General features: G+C 36.2%; 1 protein-coding gene across 2 annotated transcripts; it reads right to left on the bottom strand.

Annotated features, from left to right (window-relative positions):
* Positions 1-14: 14 nt before the first annotated feature.
* Positions 15-19,536, bottom strand: LOC144968875 (uncharacterized). 2 transcript variants are annotated; one of them, XM_078907687.1, is made up of 7 exons: positions 19,279-19,536; positions 16,436-16,531; positions 13,775-13,830; positions 10,645-10,701; positions 9,815-9,935; positions 6,759-6,931; positions 15-2,685 (listed from the first exon to the last, which is right to left on the bottom strand). In XM_078907687.1, the coding sequence occupies exons 1-7, from the start codon at positions 19,316-19,318 to the stop codon at positions 2,623-2,625; spliced, it is 606 nt and encodes a 201-aa protein (XP_078763813.1). In that variant the 5' UTR covers positions 19,319-19,536; the 3' UTR covers positions 15-2,622. The 2 variants fall into 2 exon arrangements, with proteins under 2 accessions (XP_078763813.1, XP_078763814.1); XM_078907688.1 differs by lacking the exon at positions 19,279-19,536 and adding an exon at positions 19,036-19,123.
* Positions 19,537-24,055: the final 4,519 nt, after the last annotated feature.

Here is a 24,055-nt window from a genome sequence, read left to right as displayed (position 1 = left end):
CAAAGAAGCAAATATTTCTTTTCATAAAAAGGTAGTTTATTAAAGTTAAAGTATGTTGCGTACAGTTAACAAAAGTTATGAAAAAAACATTGATATTTGGGCAAGACATAAACTTGAACAAAGAATCTGTGCTCAATAATAAATATATGTACATGTTTCTTTTTTCAAGAGATCAACAGAATACATTTTAGCGAATATGTATCACCTCCATGTAATCAAATTAACAAAGTGTACAGTTGTATTGCTACTATGAATATCATGAAATACACTAAATGAAAATGTCAATATAAAGTCAAGGGCCTTCTTTTCTTTGTCCATCAGTAACAAAACACCTGAAGTGGCTATTGTTAGTACTGACGACCCACAGGTGCTGGCGCACAATGGACAGTACCCCCGCCGTTGCAGAGTGACTATTGGTCAGAACTGAGCACTGGTTCCGTTGTTTTGTTTTTTTTTCTTACTAAATATTTTGACTTCAACTATCCTTTTTTTATACTGGCGTTAAATCACCTGTTGATATTGTTGATACTGCCAAGCAAGGGGCAAAACGACGCTTTCCATCTCCCGTTTCAGAAGATCGCAAAAGAGGTAAAGGGGAGTCACTTACACCAACCAGAAATAAAAATCAGTCCATTGAAGTTAACCTGATCACGCCATTTTTATTGTCTTATAGAACCTGATATTTGCGACTGCTGACCTGCGTCAATTTCACTGACCAAATTTTTATTTATCCAACTTACAGACCCGTTATCCGACCAACCAACAACCATCTGACCAAAATCTGACTTGCCTGGACACCCTGTCCTAATCCTACACGAAACATTGAGTCTTCTACCTCGAATAAACTGACTGACTCAGTAAGACTAAGGTTTACTGTTGATATTGCATATCCAAAAGAAAAAGAAAAAATGGTACAGCTAGTTTGTACTTCAGAAGCTTGATAAAAACCGGTAGCTTGTTCCATAAGAGGAAAGCATTTGGCGGAAAAAAATGAGTAAAGCTGGCTGATGATGATGATGGAGGGAAATCTGAAATTTGATAATCTGTCTAGTTTGTACTTTTGTTGAGTTCATTTGGAATTGATCTACTATAAGGCCAATTCATCTTTTAACCCTAGTCTGTATTTCATGATATCCAAATTGAATCAGGTGCGGACTGGTTTTACCATTTATAAATGAGTAATCCTCTATCTCTTTGCATCAAAATGTATTAATCCATCAATTTTGAAAAAAAAAATTATATGGACACAAAATAGAATTTTGATTGTTAAAAACAGTTTTTAAGAGAGTAACATATGCATAGCTTGTTGACTCTTAGAAGTCGTAATGATTAGGTTTAAGTCTAGTAAGTAAGACTTGTGTCTTAATGTATGAAAAATCCACATAGTAGATTATTTTGATCTTAAATAGAAACATCGAATTTACATTAAAACAACCCTTTAAAAGCACCAAGTACAGGAGGCAGTATCAAGTAAAATCACATAATCAACTGATTAACTGATAACACGAGGGAAATTCCTGCTGAATTGTTCACAACATTTCATAAATTCTCATCTAACCAGACGCACTTTTTAAATGTTGTCTATACATCTTGAAAACAAGACAAAAAGAAGAGAATGGCTCATCACAATGATTGAAGCTAATCAACAGTCATTAAGAATAAACCAATAGCCTCTAAACAACCAAGCAAACAAAAAGGCAAACAAACAAGACGACATTTAGATCATAACTTTTTGGCAGTTTCTATGCCTGAACAGCAGGCTTTAAATACGGGAATGTTAAAACCACAACAATAATGTAAGACCATCACTGCATTTTGATAAAAATAAATATGAGATATTATTTAAAATATGAAATTGTATAAATCGTTGAGCTGAGTATATTTGATTTTAAGCATGGATGGATTTTAAACCAAGACATTGATTGCATTAAATAGATAATTCGAAATTGTCAGACATTTTGTATCACAGGATATTAAAATAACATAAATAAAAAGCAAGTAAGGAAATTTGTATAAAAATAAAATTACATGAAAAACAATAGTTTTAATATTTATGGCAATATGATTATGATATTGTTAACCTCCCTCTATTATCATCATAATCACATCTTTTAATATCATCTTTAAAATCAACTTTGTGAACTGTTTATAATGGTATGAATCTCCCGAAATAAAAACAAAATAAGTAAGTATACAGAATATTAATCGCTTTAAGATCTTTGTTTTTTTCTTACAAATTTCATTCATCTATTTCATATTTGAAAAATGCTCTGTGCACATTAACACGTTATTTTGAAAATGTTGGAAATCATGAATCATTTGTGATGAGAATTTTGTGTGACAATTCAATTTTCCACAAAACCCTTATGAAATTAATTAACAAGTGAAAATAAAAAGTGGCATCTCTCCAAAGACAGGATGTGTCAGCCTGAATGTTGCCAATACCTGCATCAGAAGTGTGACACAAACAAATGAGAATATGGAGAAAGGGTGACAGATAGTCCTCTCTTTCATTGCCATATTATATATAAACTAACAATATATAGGCACTATCAGCTCTTGACTTATCATTAATCAGAGATTTAATATAAAACTTGATACTTGTGTGTTGGTGTAACATGATTACTTGGTTGCAACTGGTTCTGAGTCCAAGAGATGAAGTACATATTCTTTGATATAAAACATCTGAAAGACAATATAAAAATTGGTTAAGCCTGGGTGTCAAAATCCAGACCTTAAACTTAAAAAAAAAAAACCAAGCAAACAAACAACCCCCCCCCCCCCTCCAAAAAACAAACAAACAAAACAGCCCAACAAAACAAACAAAATAAAACAAACAACACAAAATCTAAAAACAAAAATGTTTATGATATCAGCAAGTGATCAGATTGGGCAGAAGAGAAGATAGACCAAGACCCATGAAAATAAGTCTGATGTCAACAGATCAGCGTAACACTGCTCTTAGGAACAGCAAACAATTGAAGGACATTAAACGGGAATGCTTACAGAAGGTGTATATTGGAGCTGACCAAACAATTATGCAAAGAGAGCAGGCCAAGGAATTAAGAGAGGAGCTGAAGAGAAGACGAGAAGCAGGGGAAGATGTGGTCATATATAGGAAAAGGGTCATCTTCAGGGAAAAGTTTAGAGAACAAAAAAGAAAGAGAGACAGCGATGTTGGAGGAAATGACTGGGACTGGGACGAGGAATGACTATATGGGAAACGTGTCAGTCCAATTGCCCAAAATGTTTCTGAGCAAGGATTCGAAGACAACAAGAAAATTCAATAAAGAGAAGTAATGGTAAATGATAAGGAGGGGCAGCAAGTGAATATGAAAAAAACTCTGAAGTTCATGTACACGAACGCAGACAATGTAATGAATAAGAGAGAAGAGCTAAAGGCTATGGCAGAAGAAGAAGATCCAGATGTGATAGCAATAACAGAAGCTAAGCCAAAGAATGCAACAACACACCCAACCATAGCAGAGTTAGGTATTGAGGGATACACTATAATAGCTAGCAGAGATTTTGAAACTTCCTGCAGAGGAGTATACTTATTGGTGAGGGAGAACCTCAAGGTTAACCCCATAGAGGAACTCACAGATCACGACTTTAGGGAGAGCGCTTGGTGCTCGATTGGAGTAACTGGACAAAGTCAGATACTAGTAGGAGTAATTTATAGGAGCCCAAATAGCACAGGAGAAAATAATGAGAGAATGTTGGAGATGATAAGGAGAGCATCACAAAAAAAGCATTCAGAGATAATTATTATGGGAGACTTCAACGTGCCGGAACTGGAGTGGAAAGGGATGGACGACCCAAAAAAGGGAAGCCTGGAGGAAAGTTTCATAGAAACCATTGAAGATTGCTACCTACAGCAGATAATAAAAGAACCCACTAGACAGAGAAAAAACCAGAAGCCCAACGTATTGGACTTGATATTGATGGAGGAAGAAAATGACATTATCGACCTAAGACTGAGTCACCCACTGGGAAAAAGCGACCATGCGACCATATTCCTAAAACTGAGGGCTACATCAGAGACTGTAGATGAAAAACTGACACTCAGATATAGGAAGGCTGATCTAGAGAGTATGAAAGAGGAACTGGGGCATATCAAATGGGAGGAAATACTAATCGAGGACACCGTAGGAAACAACTGGAGTAGATTTACCAGAGTACTTAACCAATGCTTCGAGAAAAACATCCCGAAAAGCAGAGGGAACCGGGTTGGGAGAAGAAATCAACCTTGGATGACGCAGGAAGTGAGAGAGGCATTACGGAAGAAGAAGGCAGTAAATAGAAGATACTCTAGAAGCAAAAAGGAAGAGGATTGGGACAAATACAAAAGAGTGAGAAACGCAACTACTAAAATAGTCCGACTAGCGCATCAAAAGTATGAGAACAAGATAGCAGAGGAAACGAAAGAAAATCCTAAGGTATTCTGGAGTTATGTAAACAGTAAAATGAAGACAAGACAGGGAACCTGTGACATAAAAAAAGAAGATGGCACTTGGGCATCTGAAGATGAAGACAAGGCAGAGGTGCTAAATCTCTTCTTTGCAAGTGTCTTTACAGTGGAGAACCAGAAAAACTTGCCAAATATTGCTAAAAGAAGTAATACAGATACTACACAATGGCCGATTACTGAAGAGAGAGTAATGAAGAGACTACAAAACCTAAAGGAGAGTAAATCACCTGGACCTGACAAACTTCATCCTTACATTCTAAAAAACTTAGCAGAGCAGCTAGTAGAACCCCTAACCAAGATATTTAACCAGTCGATGAAAGAAGGAAGACTACCAAGGGAATGGAAAGAAGCTAACATCACAGCCATATTCACGAAGGGAGACAGAAAAAATCCAGAAAACTACAGACCAGTGAGCCTGACATCTGTCGTCTGCAAGCTCATGGAACAGCTGATTAGAGAAGAAATAGTTGATCATATGACCAAGAACAAACTATTTAGCAAAGATCAACATGGTTTCATGCGGGAAGGTCTACAGTAACAAACCTACTTGAAACAATGGATGACTGGACGAGAGACCTGGAATTAGGCAACAATTTAGATGTCATATACCTCGACTTCAGAAAGGCATTTGACAAAGTTCCACACTGGCGCCTAATCAGGAAATTGGAACAGTATCAAATTAATGATCAGACAGTCAAATGGGTCCGAGATTTCCTCAAAGATAGAAGACAAAAAGTGATAGTGAATGGAACAGCATCAGCGGAGAGACTGGTAACAAGTGGAGTTCCACAAGGAAGTGTACTGGGACCAGTTCTCTTTCTGATTTATATCAATGACTTGCCAGACAATCTATCATCTAAACGTGAAATCTTTGCCGATGATACTAAGTTCTATGGAGTAGCTAATACAGAAGAGGAAAGAAACACCTTACAACAAGATTTGAAAAAGCTTGAAGAATGGTCCGAAATATGGCAGATGGAGTTCGATGTAGATAAATGTGCAGTTCTTCACCTTGGAAAAAACAATAGAGAAGCAAACTATATAATGAAAGAAAAACCCCTGCAGAAATCCAATGGGGAAAAAGACCTAGGAGTATTTATTGATAGGAAGCTAAACTTCAAGAAGCAAATTCAAGATGTTCAATCTAAGGCTAGTAAAACACTTGGAATAGTGAAAAGAAATTTCAAGAATCTGAAAAACAAAACACATGACTACCATCTACAAGACTATGGTTAGATCAAAGCTGGAATATGCTAACTACATATGGTATCCGAAGTTTGAGGGAGACAAAGACTGTTTGGAAAGAGTGCAAAGGAGAGCAACAAAACTTATCACACACCTGAAAGACAAAACCTACTGTGAGAGATTGAAAGAATTAAATCTCCCGACCTTAGATTACAGGAGAAGAAGGGGAGATATGATCCAAACATATAAAATAGTAAAGGGAATAGACAGGGTAGAGGCAGGATTTCTTAAACCAAACAAGAACATTCAGACACGAGGAAACAGCAAGAAACTGGAAAAAGAACGTTTTAAAACAAATGAAAGAAGGAACTTTTTTTCATCTAGAATTGTAAATAACTGGAATAAACTGCAAGAAACCACAGTATCAGCAAAAAAATTGAATAAATTCAAAGAAGAGCTGGAGATAAGCAACATCCTAGGAAACAAGTTCAATTATAAAAATTGGTCCAATCATTAATAGATGAGGAGGAGCGAAGGAGACTACACCAAGTCTAAAAGCTCTATACAGAGGTATCCAGAGGTAGGTAGGTATATCAAAAAAGAGAGATGGCTTAAAAGCAAACATTGGACAAAAAGAGGGAAAAACACCCAACAGACTGACTTACACAATCCGCTTTTTATTCAAAATTCATATCTCTGTAACTGTATACCATAAATATAAATGAAAGATCTGTACAGATAATATATCAACATTCTGGTTATCCAAGTAGATGGCAGCCTTTGAAAAATTGCACTAACATTAATATGATGCTTTTAAGCTTTTCAACTTGATGAGTGAAATGAAGTTGTGTCCTATATAAAAGTCTCCAAGTTGTAATGTGAAGAAAACAACGTCTTTCTCTTGGTCCCTTAAACAAAGAAAGGGACTTTAATTCAAACCATGATTTCCCCTAGAATGTATAGGGTCAAAACTGCACATCCGACCAGTTTCCCTGAGAAGAGAAATGCATTATGCGAATGTGTCTATTTACATATTGTTATGAATGTTTAAAAAATAATTTCCCCCCAATTTTCATGGACAGTAGAATTTATCATGTCTTACCTCCACAGCAGCACCTAAGGTTCGTCCAAAGGTGAGTATGGCAATGCCCATGAATTGACTCCACAGTGGAAAAGCCAAGGAATCAGTAAAGAATCGAGACTCATATCCATATAACCAAAGAGGTAAAACGTGTATGCTGCCCACAGCAATAATACCCAGTGGTGTTTTAAAACCTGAGGATATTCAGATGAGATGAACAATCAAGGGAGAAAAATAAAACACTCATCTAAGAAACAGTTTGTTCTTTGCAAACATGGCTCAATTTCATTTTTTCTAAAAATCAAAATGAAGACTTCATGAATCTTCATATTAGCCTGTAAACACAGCATACAAAAGGATTGGCGATTAAAAATATACATAAATACAGTCTGGTCTCCCTAATCCAGAACTCCACAATCTGGATGCCTGCATTATCCAGGATGGTTGCCACTGAGTTTTTTCTTCTTTATTTGAACACTGTGATTCTGAAAATTTTCTTAGGTGCATAAGACCCGGTTTCAAAATCGGTCTAATATCAATTGTATCCCATAAATAATTAAGTAAATTCTAATTCCCTGATTGATTTGTCAATGAAATATAGCCCTCGACAATGAACTGTCCTAATTCCAAATTAGAGGCGTGATTGTCCCTGCCCACTACTTATGAAGACCCCAGATTAGAAACCGCCATTGTTTACGTTTTGGATTCTTATTTACTTTTATGACACATTTTCCTGTCTTATTAAGTCTCTACATCTATCCCTTTCTATTCTTGTTTGTTTTATTATTTTGTCAACAACCCCTTGGGGTATTTATAGGGACTGTTAGAATTTTCTCCCTCACGTGGATAGAAGTCCCTTACTATGCCATAACAAAAATATCGGGTCCATTATTGATTGGAAGCAAGTGATGAGTAATTTTAAAACTTTTAAAAACCTATAAAGAACCATTATCACATAGCCAATATAAATTATAAATAAAACCAAACAGGATATAGCATAACATATCCGATAGTGTATGAGAAAGTCAAATCAAAATCATGAAAAACACAATAAATTGCACTAATTAAATAGTCAAAACAAAATGCATTCAGCCTTCTAAACAGTCCAACATGAACTGGCAGTCACGTGATTTTTCATTTGTAACCCAATTCAGAATTGGTGTACGAGGTAAGAGTATGTAAACAAAACATAATACAGTACATAACACTGCGATCTCACAAAACTCTAAATATACATTTGACTGTTTCCCTCCAAGCTAGGGTAGAATCCGGCCAGGGCCCGGACAAAACCAAGTAATCTCTTTCCAAGACTATGACAGACAGCATGTTGGAAAACAGATATAAGGAGATAGAAGACATGGTAAGTGCCTCCCTGTCCACTATGGGAGGTCAGTAACCACACCAAGTGAGAAAGTAGAAAAGTGCCAGAAGATAATAGAGATATTGTGGGTGAATATCAATTCAGAAAAGTGAGTGAAGCAGGCACTTATGTTGATAATAACAAGAATTGGAGTAAATAAAAAAGTGCCAAAATAACTTTGCGGTGATGGGGGGCTCGAACACATGACCCTACTGTTACAACAACTCCACTGGCCAGGAGAGGGTAGTTCTGCAATTGACATCATCCACCAGTCCAAACCAAAAAAAGTGGTTCATGTGTAGTGTTTATATTGAGCTGCTCCCCCGACTTCACATACTGTCGTAGCCAACCATTAGCAAATCATGGCGCATGGCATTGAAATTAGAATGATCGGTGAAGTGATACGAATGAGCAGAGAGGTGTCAGTTATGCGAAACGACAATAGAGTGTGTGAGAGGCTGTGTGAGTCTGCGTGTGTATCATATTGTATACACACACCTGCAGTGTAAACAGATTCACACATGACGTAACCGTCAATATCACAGTAAATCATCAGTGGTTGAAAGCACTGGTCGCAGTAATAACCCTCTAATTATTCTTTTCTTCTATACTGGCTGGGTGAAATTAGTACGAGGAAACTGTGATTGAGGTAAAATTAGTTGAAGGAAGGAATGGAATGATAACAAATAATAATAAGGAAAAAATTCGGGACAATCTAATGAGTTAGAGGAAACCCGCTGGAGTGTAATAATATTATTAATCATGATAATAATAATAATAATAATAATAATAATAATAATAATAATAATAATAATAATAATAATAATAATAATAATTTTTTTAAAATACTACTACTACTACTACTACTACTACTACTACTACTACTACTTCTTCTACTACTACTACTACTACTACTAACAATGAGCCCATACAATGTGGGTTATCAGACCTGCAATATGTCACTTTCAACTCAATACCAACACTTACCACCATCACGAAATAAGGATTTGGTTACAGTCCGAATCCAATTGTGAAAAAACAACTACAAACACAAAAACGATATGTCATGTATCTCTATTGATTGGCCTATGAAAATCCCAAAACTATTTCTTATTTCACTAATGTTTTCACAGACATGTTGTATCTTACATCAAACCTATTATAAATTTGATGTTGATCAAGAGTCGGAAGAAAAACGAAACCTTTTATTCACCTACCTCTCCCTGACTCAAAAATTTGACATTAAAAACAGATTAATCAAAATTCATTTCTAATTTTGTCAATATTTTTGAGTAGACACATAGTTCTTGTTATCAAACCTATTTGATGCTGATTAAGAATCTGAAATCAAAACAACAAAATTTGAAAACAAATTGACCACTTTTAAAAACTGCCATACCCCCGATTGCTCAAGAAAATACATAATGAATGGCATTGATGACACACCGGATGTTCACGAACTGAAAAGTGAACGAGATAAAAAATATATTACATTTGGTTTTCTTAAATTTTTATTCTGACTGGGAGATGGGTCGAAAAGGAAAATGAATGCACTCAGTTTGTAGCCTAATAGAACTTATTGCAATGCAAAATAGCGTTTTGATTTACACTGTTACATTTAAGGACCTGTTTATAACTGAGATTGTCAGAAGTGAATTTTTGGAGCCATTTTGGAATTGAATCTGGACATTAGAATACGAAACCTGATGGCACTCACCCTTTTCCATTACTTTTTTCACCAACAGTGGAAAGTTAGACTCAGGTCTCTTCCAATCCTCTCCTTTTGAATGGGTTGACACAAATGTAAGCCATTCCAAAAAGGCCACAATATAGCCAGACTGTTTTTAAAAAAGTTAGTTAAAAATACTGCGTCAAAATGTGACAAAGGAGAAATATTTATATATAGGTAACGAAGTTAACACACATGTTCCTACTGGTATCACCTGAAGTCTATCACATATACTCCAAATTTATTACATATCGACCATCCCTCTAGCTTACTACCCTGTTGATAATGAAATTGGATTTAAAGTGGATCAGACACAAAGTACTTTGTCAATGTCTCCAGTAAACTAACTCAACCCTAGCTCAGTACTTCCCCTCTCCCAAGTCAGTCACTTAGTATAAAATAAAATTGGCTTGTACAGTTATATTCAAATGCAAATATCATGTAAAAATAAAAACAGTAGTATTGATGATATGCATATAATTTGTCTCATAAAGATATACAAAACAACGGGACAAAATTAGCCATAGTCAAATGCCGATACACATACACAAACACACCTCAAAAAATAAGAACAGAAAATAAAATAATTGAAATTCATAAGTATTATCAAAAATATCAAGTTAAAGACAATGACACTCTGCTGTGTAATCTGAATGTACGAAATACAAAAACTGGAATAGCAAACTTTGATGTGACCCATTTATTTTTAAAATTTTTCAACCAATCCCTTGTAATAGGTGTCCGGGGAATTATTTTTAAAATCTTGAATACAATTTTGTTACTCACTACATATAGAATAACGAGTTATGTCAACTTACCCGAAATAGAGCACACCACAAATAACCCCTGCTAAACAAATCAACAACGACATCAAGCTGTTAGAAGTATAACAAACAAACAAAATTTATTATACATGTCAAGATCAAAGCGCATCATTAAAATCATAAAACGACAAGCCCACTAATATTTTTTCTTGATTATTAAGTATCTTGGTACAATTTATAAAAGCTTAACAACATCATATGACATAAATTGCACATTTATTGTTCATGTGATTAGATTCATGTTTGATCTTCTGCATATATTGACATATGTATTGTACTGCATTTCTGTTTCAATTATTTTTAATGTTGGCTGAGGAGGGGTCTGAGACTGAAATATCCTTGCTGGACATTTTGTCCTGTTTTGTTTTAAGCTGTTATATTCATTTTTTACAACACTTCTTTTGTAAATATGTACATCTTCATTGAAAAAAAAATATATATGTTAATAAAAACCCCAAAAACTAAGGTATGATTGATAAATCTATAAACCAATAGCTGTCAGATTCTATAGATTTAACTGAATTGAAAATACCGTCAATAAAAAATGCATATAAATTTGGAAATTCTCGATTGATTCCTGGTCTGAACACATGCCTCCACAACTTAAATTTTAAATCTTGAAACAACCCACCTAAACCTGACAGCATTCCAGTACAGAAAAACTAACAGATCATTAAAGTTATAAAAAGTTGGGTACAGGGCAGAGTCATAGGATTCCCTGTCAATACAAGCACCAATTGTCCATAGGTTGTTCAGAAGATAATGACAGCCTCTTTGGTTTATCTTTTTCTTTCTTTACAGGGGCAGGGCGAGACAGCTTTACTTCAATTTGATGGTTGCAATAGATGAGAAGATAAGATATTTGTTTGTTTTTAAGGGTTTTACGGCGCATGCAACACATTTAGGTTAGATCAGCGCCAGTAAAAAGGAAGAAAATGGGATAGTCAAGTTCTAGAATTACAATTAAAGCACCCAAGCATAAGGAAGACAAAGGGAAACTGGGAACTGAACAAATAGGGACCAGATGTAGATTCCAAGAGCAAACAATCAATGTACTTAGTTTGAGATCATCTATAAGTCTCATCCAGACAGAAGCACAAGATCCAACAAAAAGGAATACACTCAAATGCTTACATTATACATTCAAAATAACATATATATAACAACAAATAACAGAGAGATGATTTACAAGGAAAAAGATGTCATCTCCCAAAAAAAAAAAAAACTATGCATTTGACCAGCCAAGGACTCTGGCCAGGGTCAGGACAAAACCAAGTAATTTCATTCCAAGACAAAGACAGAAGGCAAATTGGAAAACAGCTATAAGGGGATAGAAGACACAGTAAGTGCCACCCTGCCCAATATGGGAGGCCAGGAATCCCATCTGCAAGTCAGTCAGTGCAAATAGATACATTTTTGATTTACATATATACAATAGTGTCTCTCATATCCAGAGCTCCACAATCCGGATGTCTCCATTACAGACCTGCCAACCTTCCCAGGATGAAAAGTGTATTCCATGACCCTAAAAAGTGTATTTTTTAGCAAAAAAGTGTATTTTGTTCGCACATGTGGAAAAAAAGTGCACACTATACAAAAATTTATATAAAAGCTAACATCAATCCCAAATCAAAATAAACTCTGATCTTCATCATTCAAGCAATCTCTAGTGATTACAAAATTATCGATTTATCGAGAAACTAAAACTTAATGGCCATTTAAAATTAGCATAAGGCTCAGAAATAGCAATATCAAAGGAAATTGCTTTCGAAACACTCAAAGAAATTACCAAAAGATCCTTAACATGTTGGTAGTATTGATGCTAGTGTCAATGGAAGAAGTGTTGGTTGGTGTAGCGATGGTGCTCTAGTGGTGGTGGTGGTGATGATGATGAAGCTGTGGTGGCGGTGGTGGTAGAAGTGATGTGGTGGTGGTTGTGGCAGTGACAATGCTGTGATGGCAGTTGTAGAAGTGATGATGTCATGACGTTGATGGTAAGAGATGCTGATGAAGTTGTGATGGTGATATCTGCTAGCCCACTACATCAGTTATGAGAAAGTTTTGAGATAAAATATCTGGAAGAGTGGTCTTCAATTCAATAGATGACAATTTGCAACAGTAGCAAGATATTTTCCATATATGTTATCTAATGATCCATATCTCTCTCTTTTTTTTTTGAGCATTCACTACTACTACTCCTCCTCCTTCTACTACTATTACTTCTATATACTACTAATACTATTACTTTGGTCAAATGATGGGAAATCAGCAAAGTATGTAATATGGAGAGACAAGCTACATACTTCTAAAATGGTTCTAAAAAATCCATTTTGAACCAAATACCGTTCTTAAAGCTGCCCACTTTGTAATTCAATACAAAATAATAAAGAAAAAAAAAAGATCATTATAAATTTTATAAATCAAAATAGAGTAATTTAGTTATTATAAAGGGAAATAACCCATTTATGTTTAAGTTAATTAGCAATACAGTTTTTAATTGAAGGCTTCATAGTCAAAGATGTTGGTTAAATTAAATTTTCACTTAGAATTTTCTATTTAATAAGTGGCAAAAGTTTAAATGTGGTCTGAGACTACCTGGTATTTAAAGTATAAAACAAGCTTATATGCATAATTCTACGCAAATCCTCAAAAATATATGAGAAAAATATTGGTGAAAACCGGCATCATATAAGCAACTGAAATGATAACTATAGTTTTAAATATGTGATGCATCATTCATTCAGAAACACGGTCAACTGTTGGTGTACGACATGTGTGTATCAATGCATCAAATGTATCATCAAGTTCATTCACATCACACATCTTTTAAAAAATCGTATTAAATCCACTAAAATCGTATTCGCGTATTCGGGGTCCAAAATTCGTACTAAAATACGATTAATCGTACTGGTTGGCAGAATGCCATTATGACATGTTGCCTGTGGACAGATTTTTTCCTTCTTTATTTGTACACTTTAGGGCCTGATTCCTCTATCCGCATATGTCTTTGTAATCTGGACAAAATGCCGAGAAATTTTTTATTTTTTTTTTGATTGGTGAGACATGACTGTATATGCGTGTAAAACATTGAATAAAAGCTGTGAAAGAAATGAAAATAACATACCCAAGCTCCAAACACTGATGTTTGACACAGTTTTCTGGCTATGTATCCATCGAATCCTACGAGAGGAAGAAAAAAAATTATGCGAGAACAAACTGGCAAACCTCATATTATAATATAGAGTTTTATTTCTATTCAACCCGAAGTGGTCCAATTCTGACTCCTTCGATTAATGTTACGTATCAAGGTGAAATGATTACATATATTGCTCTCTCTCTCTCTATATATATATACTTCAGTATAGTAATCCTTATATATATATATATATATATATAATATATATATATATATATATATATATATATATATATATATATATATATATATATATATATATATATGTATATATATATATATATATATATTTATGAGTGTTGGTGGGTAATAATTATTAAGGATTACGCCGACTGAGGACGTGTAAAGAGAATGTTTCGGCCACAAAAAATTTGAGTGACAATTTGTATTCTATATATATATACATATATAAATAAATTACATAAGGAAAAACCATGAAATAATAGTGCTCAACTTTTTCATACAAGAAGCTATTTATAAACATTTCAAGTATAATTATTATTGTTTAAATTCTACAGTACTGTTTCATGTCATCAGGACAATCTACGGGAAGTGTGTGTAATCGTTATTGTTGTTTATAAAGTAAAGCGCCAAAACCTAATGGTAGAGATTGTAGTACTGGTGGTAGTGAGGATGATGTAGTGTTGGTGGTTATAGTAATAGTAGTAGTGATGATGAAGATGTGATAGTGGTTGTTGCTGTAGTAGGGTAGTGAGTGAGGTGGAATATGTGTGGTGGTGGTGGTATAGTGGTTGTAGTAGTTGTGGTCGTGATGATAATTATGTGGTGGTGGTAGTGTTGTTGATGTGGTGGTGATGGTGGTTGTAGTACAAATGGTAGTGATGATGATGTGGCAGTGGTGGTTGTAGTAGTAGTGGTAGCGATGATGATGTGGTGGTGGTTGTAGTAGTTGTCATGGTAGTGATGATAATGTGGTGGTGGTGGTAGTAGTAGTAGTAGTGGTAATGATGATGTGGTGGTGGTGGTTGTAGTAGTAGTGGTCGTGATGATGATGATGTTGTAGAGTAGTAGTAGTAGTTGTAGTGATGATGATGTGGTGGTGGTGGTTGTAGTAGTAGTGGTGATGATGTGGTAGTGATGGTGATTGTTGTAGTAGTAGTGGTAGTGATGATGATGTGGTGGTGGTTGTAGTAGCAGTGGTAGTGATGATGATGAAGAAGCGGTGGTGGTGCTTGTAGTAGTAGTGGAAGTGATGATGATGTGGTGGTAGTTGTAGTAGTGGTCGTGGTAGTGATGATAATGTGGTGGTGGTGGTGTAGTAGTAGTAGTAGTGGTAATGATGATGTGGTGGTGGTGGTTGTAGTAGTGGTAGTGATGATGTGGTGGTGTGGTTGTAGTAGTAGTGGTCGTGATGATGATGTGGTGCTGATGGTTGTAGTAGTAGTAGTAGTGGTGGTGATGGTGGTTGTAGTGATGATGATGCGGTGGTGGTGATTGTAGTAGCAGTGGTAGTGATGATGATGAGGTGGTGGTGGTGCTTGTAGTAGTAGTGGTAGTGATGATGTGGTGGTGCTTGTAGTAGTGATGGTAGTGATGATGATGTGGTGGTGATGGTGGTTGTAGTGATGATGATGCGGTGGTGGTGGTTGTAGAAGCAGTGGTAGTGATGATGATGAGGTGGTGGTGGTACTTGTAGTAGTAGTGGTAGTGATGATGTGGTGGTGCTTGTAGTAGTGGTGGTAGTGATGATGATGTGGTGGTAATGGTGGTTGTAGTGATGATGATGTGGTGGTAATGGTGGTTGTAGTACAAATGGTAGTGATGATGATGTGGTAGTGGTTGGTTGTAGTAGTAGTGGTAGTGATGATGTGGTTGTGGTGGTTGTAGTAGTAGTGGTAGCAATGTTGTAGTGGTAGTTGTAGTAGTAGTGGTAGTTGCAGTGATGATGATGTGGTGGTAGTGGTTGCAGTAGTAGTGGTAGTGATGATGTGAAGGTGGTGGGGGTTGTTTTTGTAGTAGTAGCAGTAATGATGTGGTGGTGGTGGTTGTAGTAGTAGTTGTAGTGATGATGTGGTGGTGGTGGTGTTGTATTAGTAGTGGTAATGACGATGTGGTGGTGGTGGTTGTAGTAGTAGCGGTAGTGATGATGTGGTGGTTGGAGGGGGGGGGGGGAGGGTTATCCTTGGAACAAGTTGACCTCACCGGAATTTGACGGAAGTTGTCCGGAACCTGGAATTTTTTGTTCCAGACCGGAGTTTTGGCATCACTATATATACAAAATGCCATACAAAATTTCACTGACTTATTTCTAGGGGTAAGTCCATTTATTTTTTCCGAAATAAGTACGAAAAAAATAATGTTCAGCAATCCTTTAATGAATGAATCCTAATGTTCAGCTTAACATAAAATTCAACTTATGAAATATTATCAATGTAGAAAATGTCTTTCAACGAAATTAAATTTTAGCTGCATTGTTAAAAACGTTTTGGGATTATATTATATGATCACTCTTATGTGCTTATGGACATTATCATGTAGACAAGAATAAAAAGCTCTACAAAAATGTTATCACTATCATTATTATGTCACTTAAGATTTTTAAAAAACAAACGACATAAAAAGTCTTACCATCAAGTGCAATAGAGGCTGTGTAAAGAATCACAAACCATGAAGGATGTGAAAACAACATGAAAGCTAGGACAGCAAGCACGATACGAAGATAACCTGTTTATTAAAAAAACAAAAAACAAAACAGATCAACAAAAAAAAAAATTCATACAAATTGACAGCCTAATGAAAGTCTCATCATTTGAACTGATGTCCTATCAAAGCATTTTTCCAAATAAAACAGGTACATTTACTAACTGGAAAATATTTATCATAATTAATTCCGTTTCACATCAGAAGTATTAATACAGTGAACTCTAAAATAGGGGTCCATATTGATGAATTATGTTGCTTTGGTCTAGTAGTACATTTTGGACTCACAATATGACTTTCATTAGGGTTTGTTGATTTGAGTTGGCAATTTGAACTTTGATGATATACCCTAAGGGAAGAAATTTCGCACATTTTCCGCTGCCTACACACTGAGTAGCCAGGTTTGTTAGATCTGGAAAAAGTACTTTGCAATTGACAAGCATCCAATCAAAAAGGTATCAAATAACGAGCAATTGTACTGTCCATTTTACATTACTGAAACTGGGATAAACTCTGGCTTCATGGAGAGACCTTCCGAAATCTCCTAGCGCTAGCATTACTTTCAATTTGTATTTTCGCCATGGATCTTTTGTCATGTGCTTATTTATTCAATTTGTCATCATATAGAAGCATTTAAAAAACTCTAGATCAAACCTTGACAGATTTATGAAAGTTTAAAATTTCCTAATTTGACCATTGTTTTAATTCTTGGCCGCCATTTTGATTTGTGAAGTATTGAAAGGTCCTAGGTTTTTTTTTTCTATCAGGGTTAGCTTGAGGTCGGAGGATTTTTTTTCTATTAGGGTTAGTTACAAGTCTTAGTAAATGTGATAGGGTTCTGTTTTTCCTATTAGGGTTTGTTAAAGGTACTGTTGAGGAAATATTTGATTTGTTTCCCTTAGCACTAAGAGCTTTCAAGAGGCCTCCCACCTCATGGGCCTTATGGCTCTGCAGAACTGCTTTCTTAAAATAGCTCATTGCTGCTAACTTTTCAATAATAAAATAAGGAACACCCATTTGACCCGGGATGAGGGGACGAAAAGTAGGCGATTGCATATATTGTCTTTCATGCAACAGATTAATAATGGTCTATGTAATAGTAGTTGTGTAGTAAATTGGACATCTAAATCTAAATATTGGAGAATTCCTACCTCTTCACTTTGACAAGATAAAAAGACCTAAAAATGGAGTATACTTATTTCAATTGTAGCGTTATAAAAGCTTGCTTGAAAAAAAAAAAAATAGAATCAGGTCAACATTTCTTTTTTTAAAGGATTGAATTTATATTCCACAAATTAATAAAGGGAAATAATTATTGTAGGGTGTTTAATCTATTTAAGTTTAAGCAATTGATTTTCTGATTGAATACCTTCCAATCAAAGATGTTGATTTAATTTGATTATTAATTAACACAATATATACATTAGTATAGTATAGTATAGTATAGTTTTCCAGCGCATTAGGCGTTTTGTGCCTTTGCTGATCTTGGCATTCAGTTCATCGAGATAAAAGTCAATAAAAAGCCCTAACAGATCTTTTGACCTGTATCTATAATATATAAACTTTTTGATAAATTGAAGGCCCTAACCCTAACAGATCTTTTGACCTGTATATACGTCTAACCCTTTGATGGGATCTTAATGGGCGGTTCAACTATGCTAAACATGTAATCTGCTAAGTGGCTATCTAAGCTATTTTTGAAGGCGTTGACACTTGGAGCATTGGTCACCGTTTCAGGGAGACTGTTCCAGCGGTCGATCACACGTTGATTAAAGTAGTGTTGCCTAAGCGATGTGTTACACCTTGGTTTATGCAGCTTGTAATTATGACCTCTGGTTCCATTGTTTGCAAACACGAAAAGTTTACTCTCGACTTGATACAAACTGTGTGTAAACTTGTATGTTTCAATCATATCACCTCGTACTCGTCTGTATGTCATGCTTGGAATTTCAATACGTTTCAGTCTATCCTCATATTGCTTATCTTTCAACCCAGGAATTACTTTTGTTGCTCTGCGAAGCACGCCTTCAATAAGTTTCTTATCTTTCTCAAATTGTGGTGACCATACTGAGTTGCTGAACTCGAGATGGGGTCTGACTAATGCAGTAAATAGTATTTTCATAGTTGCTGCATCTAAATAGGTAAAAGATCTTCTGATGAGTCCAAGGATTCTGTTTGCCTTATTAACTTGTGTTTCTATATGCTTTGAGAATTTTAATTTAGTATCAACATGTACTCCCAAATCTTCTCAAGTTTTGACTTATTCAGAGCTGTTCTGTCGCTACAGTGATGCTGTCTCATATCGTAGTGAAAGATTTTGTTTTTCGTTCCAAGATGTAGCACTGTGCATTTTCCAGCGTTGAACTTCAGTTGCCAATCGTCTGCCCAGTTGACTAGATTGTCAATATCTAACTGAAGACTGTCTCTATTTTCTAGAGAGTTTAGTCCTTGGCCACTCACTCTCCACTGACCAAGACCAAGATTAAGATCAGCGATCTCTAATTTATCAAAATCACTCTATTTCTTACCTATGAGATTGGGAACATAGATCAAAATCTCAAAGCCCATGGCATTGCTTCCACTGTTGTTGTTGTTTTTTTGTTTTCTGATTGAATACCTTCCAATCAAAGATGTTGATTTAATTTGATTATTAATTAACACAATATCTACTTTAGAGTTTAGTCCTTGGCCACTCACTCTCCACTGACCAAGACCAAGATTAAGATCAGCGATCTCTAATTCTAATTTATCAAAATCACTCTATTTCTTACCAATGAGATTGGGAACATAGATCAAAATCTCAAAGCCCATGGCATTGCTTCCACTGTTGTTGTTATTGTTGTTTTTTTTGGTTGGTTAATTGATCAGTTCGGTCGTGAATCAACTTTGTGTGGGCCTAGGAATATTCAGTCGAATTTTTGATTCTTGTTGTATTGACGCTGTTGTGTTATTGTTTTCGATTAGAAGTGGTTATTCAGTATCAGATACTGAATAGTGCTTTGCCACTATTCAGTATCCATAAGGAACTCTTTTTTATAGAGAGAGTGAAAAGTGCGACAATCTCGGTTGAATGGAAATAAACTGTTGACCTACTTCCAGATTGAACACATGCACTAACTGACAGCCCGATTCAAAGCTGTAAAAATATTTTGATCGTAATTTTTAAAAAATTTCTGCTTTTATGCAATTAACATAGTTCAAAATATCAAAATAAAAGTGGCATTCAAATCCATTTTTAAATATCTAAATAGACATGATTAAATGTCACTAAGAGTTCAGTGACACCATGGCTTGGTGGATATAAGCTGTTTGACTCTGAGTTTTAAGGTTCGAGAGTTCAAATCCCGGTAGGGGTAACTTGTTTTTTTTTTTCCCATTATTTTTTTAATTCCTAATGTCTATTGATATTTTTTAAACTTTTGTTTTTATAATTTTATTTGCTTGTAATATACTTTAATGTTTATATTATACTATTGTACTTTATTATTATTATTATTATTATTATTATTATTATTATTATTATTATTATTATTATTATTATTATTATTATTATTATTATTATTATTATTATTATTATTATTATTATTATTATTATTTCTACTTACTTACTATTATTATTATTGTTGTTTTAATCGTCATCATCACTATTATGATTATGATGATTTTTTTTTTTAATCAAGTAGTTGGAGTAATTTAATCAGTTATCGATTTATTACGAATATCTTTTATGTGTTATCATCTCGTTGTTGTTTTTCATTATTGTGCTCTTCTATTGTTCATTATTTTTAAAAATCTTGTTTTTTTTTTTCTGTTTGTCTCATTTGTTGTTGTTGTTGTTGTTGTTGTTGTTGTTGTTGTTGTTGTTGTTGTTGTTTGTTTGTTTGTTTGTTTGTTTTGTCATCTAAGGCAAACCCGATTCATTATAAATATGTGGGCAGACTTTCTGCATTTTTTGATTGAGCGATGTACTTCCGTGAATTAATTGCCGTACTATATTAAAATTTACGTGATAATAATAATAATAATAATAATAATAATAATAATAATAATAATAATAATAATAATAATAATAATAATAATAATAATAATAATAATAATGATAATAATAATAATTTAAATAGATACTGAATATTAGACTACAATTGACATCTATTTACTGAATACACGTGGTATTGTTAGGGTGTTTCTTTTTTTACGAAACCTGCCAAAACACGCCGATACTCGACAAAGTTATGGGAAGTAGGCAGCAGTGGGGAGTGAACCTGGGACTCAGGGAAGTGTACACCGTTGGGGAGTGAACCTGGGGCTGGGTTTCGTAAAAAAAAAGCAATTACTTTTTTACGAAACCCGACAATATCCGACAAAGTTATGGAAAGAAAGTAGGCAACAGTGGGGGAGTGAACCGGCGATTCAGGGAAGTGTACACTATTGGGGAGTAAACCTAAGTCTATGGTTTTTTGGCGGGTTTTGGCGGATTTCGTAAAAAAGGAATTGCTTCATTCTCGTCTGGTACCCATCTCCCATAGTCCGGCTTCATTTCCCACTGGTATCCATCTTCCCTAGTCCCAGGTTCATTTCCACTGATATCCTCTTCTCACAGTCCCAGGTTCACTCCCACCCGGTGTGCACTTCCCTGAGTCCCGGTTCATTGCCCAATGGTGCCCACTTCCCATAACTTTTGAAAATTTCGGTAGGTTTCGAAATAAAAGTACATTCTAAGCTCACTGTCCACTGGAATCAGCCTCTCGCAGTCCCAGGTTCAATCCTCATCAGTGTCCAAATCCCAGATTCACTCCCCACTGCTGCCTGCTTCCCATAACTTTGTCGGGTTTTGGCGGGTTTCGTAAATAAGTAATTCCCCCTCCCGCTTGGTATTGCTTTTTTTACAAAATCCAGAGTCCCAGGTTCACTCCCCACAAGTGTACACTTCCCTGAATCTCCGGATCAGCCCCCCCCCCCCCCCCCCCCCCCCACTGTTGCCTGCTTCAATAAGTTTGTCGAATATTGCCATGTTTTGTCGGGTTTCGTAAAAAAGTAATTGCTTTTATATGAAACTCGCTGAAACCCGCCGAAAACCAGAGTCTCAGGTTCACTCCCTACTGGTGTACACTTCCTTGAATCTCAAGTTAACTCCCCACTGTTGCCTACTTCCCATAACTGTCGAATATTACCGGGCTTCGTAAAAAAGTAATTGCTTTTATGTGAAACTCGCTGAAACCGCTGAAAACCATAGTCTCAGGTTCACTCCCCACTGGTGTACACTTCCCTGAGTTTCAGGTTCACTCCCCACTGGTGTACACTTCCATGAATCTCAGGTTCACTCCCCACTGTTGTCTACTTCCCATAACTTTCTCGGATATTGCCAGGTTTCGTCGGGTTTCGTAAAAGAGTAATTGCTTTTATATGAAACTCGCTGAAACCCGCTGAAAACCAGAGTCTCAGGTTCACTCCCCACTGTTTGCCTACTTTCAATAACTGTCGGATATTGCCGGGTTTCGTAAAAAAGTAATTGCTTTTATGTGAAACTCGCTGAAACCCGCCAAAAACCATAGTCTCAGGTTCACTCCCCACTGGTGTACACTTCCCTGAGTCTCAGGTTCACTCCCCACTGTTGCCTACTTCCCACAACTTTGTCGGATATTGCCGGGTTTCGTAAAAAAGTAATTGCTTTTATGTGAAACTCGCTGAAACCCGCCGAAAACCAGAGTCTCAGGTTCACTCCCCACTGGTGTACACTTCCATGAATCTCAGGTTCACTCCCCACTGTTGTCTACTTCCCATAACTTTCTCAGATATTGCCAGGTTTCGTCGGGTTTCGTAAAAGAGTAATTGCTTTTATATGAAATTCGCTGAAACCCGCTGAAAACCAGAGTCTCAGTTTCACTCCCCACTGGTGTACACTTCCCTTAGTCTCAGGTTCACTCCCCATTATTTGCCTACTTTCCATATCTTTGCCCCATTTTGTTGGGATTTGGCGCATTTTGTAAACAAAACGTAATTGCTTTTTTTTTTTTACAAAACCCGCCGAAACCCAGTCCCAGGTTCACTCCTCACTGGTGTTTACTTCCACGAATCTCAGGTTCACTCCCCACTGTTGCCTACTACCCATAACTTTCTCGGATATTGCCAGGATTAGTCGGGTTTCGTAAAAAAGTAATTGCTTTTATATGAAACTAGCTGAAGCCCGCCGAAAACCATAGTCTCAGGTTCACTCCCCACTGGTGTACACTTCCCTGAGTCTCAGGTTCACTCCCCACTGTTGCCTACTTCCCACAACTTTGTCGGATATTGCCGGGTTTCGTAAAAAAGTAATTGCTTTTATGTGAAACTCGCTGAAACCCGCCGAAAACCAGAGTCTCAGGTTCACTCCCCACTGGTGTACACTTCCATGAATCTCAGGTTCACTCCCCACTGTTGTCTACTTCCCATAACTTTCTCAGATATTGCCAGGTTTCGTCGGGTTTCGTAAAAGAGTAATTGCTTTTATATGAAATTCGCTGAAACCCGCTGAAAACCAGAGTCTCAGTTTCACTCCGCACTGGTGTACACTTCCCTTAGTCTCAGGTTCACTCCCCATTATTTGCCTACTTTCCATATCTTTGCCCCATTTTGTTGGGATTTGGCGCATTTTGTAACAAAAAGTAATTGCTTTTTTTTTTTTACAAAACCCGCCGAAACCCAGTCCCAGGTTCACTCCTCACTGGTGTTTACTTCCACGAATCTCCGGTTCACTCCCCACTGTTGCCTACTACCCATAACTTTCTCGGATATTGCCAGGATTAGTCGGGTTTCGTAAAAAAGTAATTGCTTTTATATGAAACTAGCTGAAGCCCGCCGAAAACCATAGTCTCAGGTTCACTCCCCACTGGTGTATACTTCACTGAGTCTCAAGTTCACTCCCCACGCTTTGCCGCATATTGTCGGGTATCGTAAAAAAAGTAATCCCCCCCCCCCCACATTTTTTATTGCTTTTTTACAAAACCCAGAGTCCCAGGTTCATTCCCCACTGGTGTACACTTTCCTGAATCTCAGGTTCATCCCCCCCCCCCCCCCCCCCCTACACACACACACACACACACACACACACACACACACGCTGCTGCCTACCTCCTATAACTTTGTCGGATATTGCCGGGTGTCGTCGCGTTTCGTAAAAAGTAATTGCTTTTTATTACAAAACCCGCCGAAACCCAGTCTCCGGTTCACTCCCCACTGGTGTACACTTTTCTGAGTCCCATATTCACTCCCACAGCTGTCCTCTTCCCATAACTTTGTCAGGTTTCGGAAAAAAAAAAAAAAACACCGTACAAAAACCACTATTCAGTGTCAGATACTGAATAGTACAAAAGCACTATTCAGTATCAGATACTGAATAGTGCAAAACCACTATTCAGTATCAGATACTGAATAGTACAAAACCACTATTCAGTATCAGATACTGAATAGTACAAAACCACTATTCAGTATCAGATACTGATTAGTGCTAGCGTTTTCGATTAGTTTGTAGGAACTTTGTACCCACTAGAAGTGTCATCAATCAAATAAATG

This window comes from Berghia stephanieae, chromosome 3 (genome assembly GCF_034508935.2).
Source record: "Berghia stephanieae isolate SIO BIC M18660-M18661 chromosome 3, UCSD_Bste_1.3, whole genome shotgun sequence".
NCBI lineage: Eukaryota > Metazoa > Mollusca > Gastropoda > Nudibranchia > Aeolidiidae > Berghia > Berghia stephanieae.
Note: the sequence above shows the minus strand (reverse complement) of the source record. Positions and strands in the feature narration are given on the sequence as shown.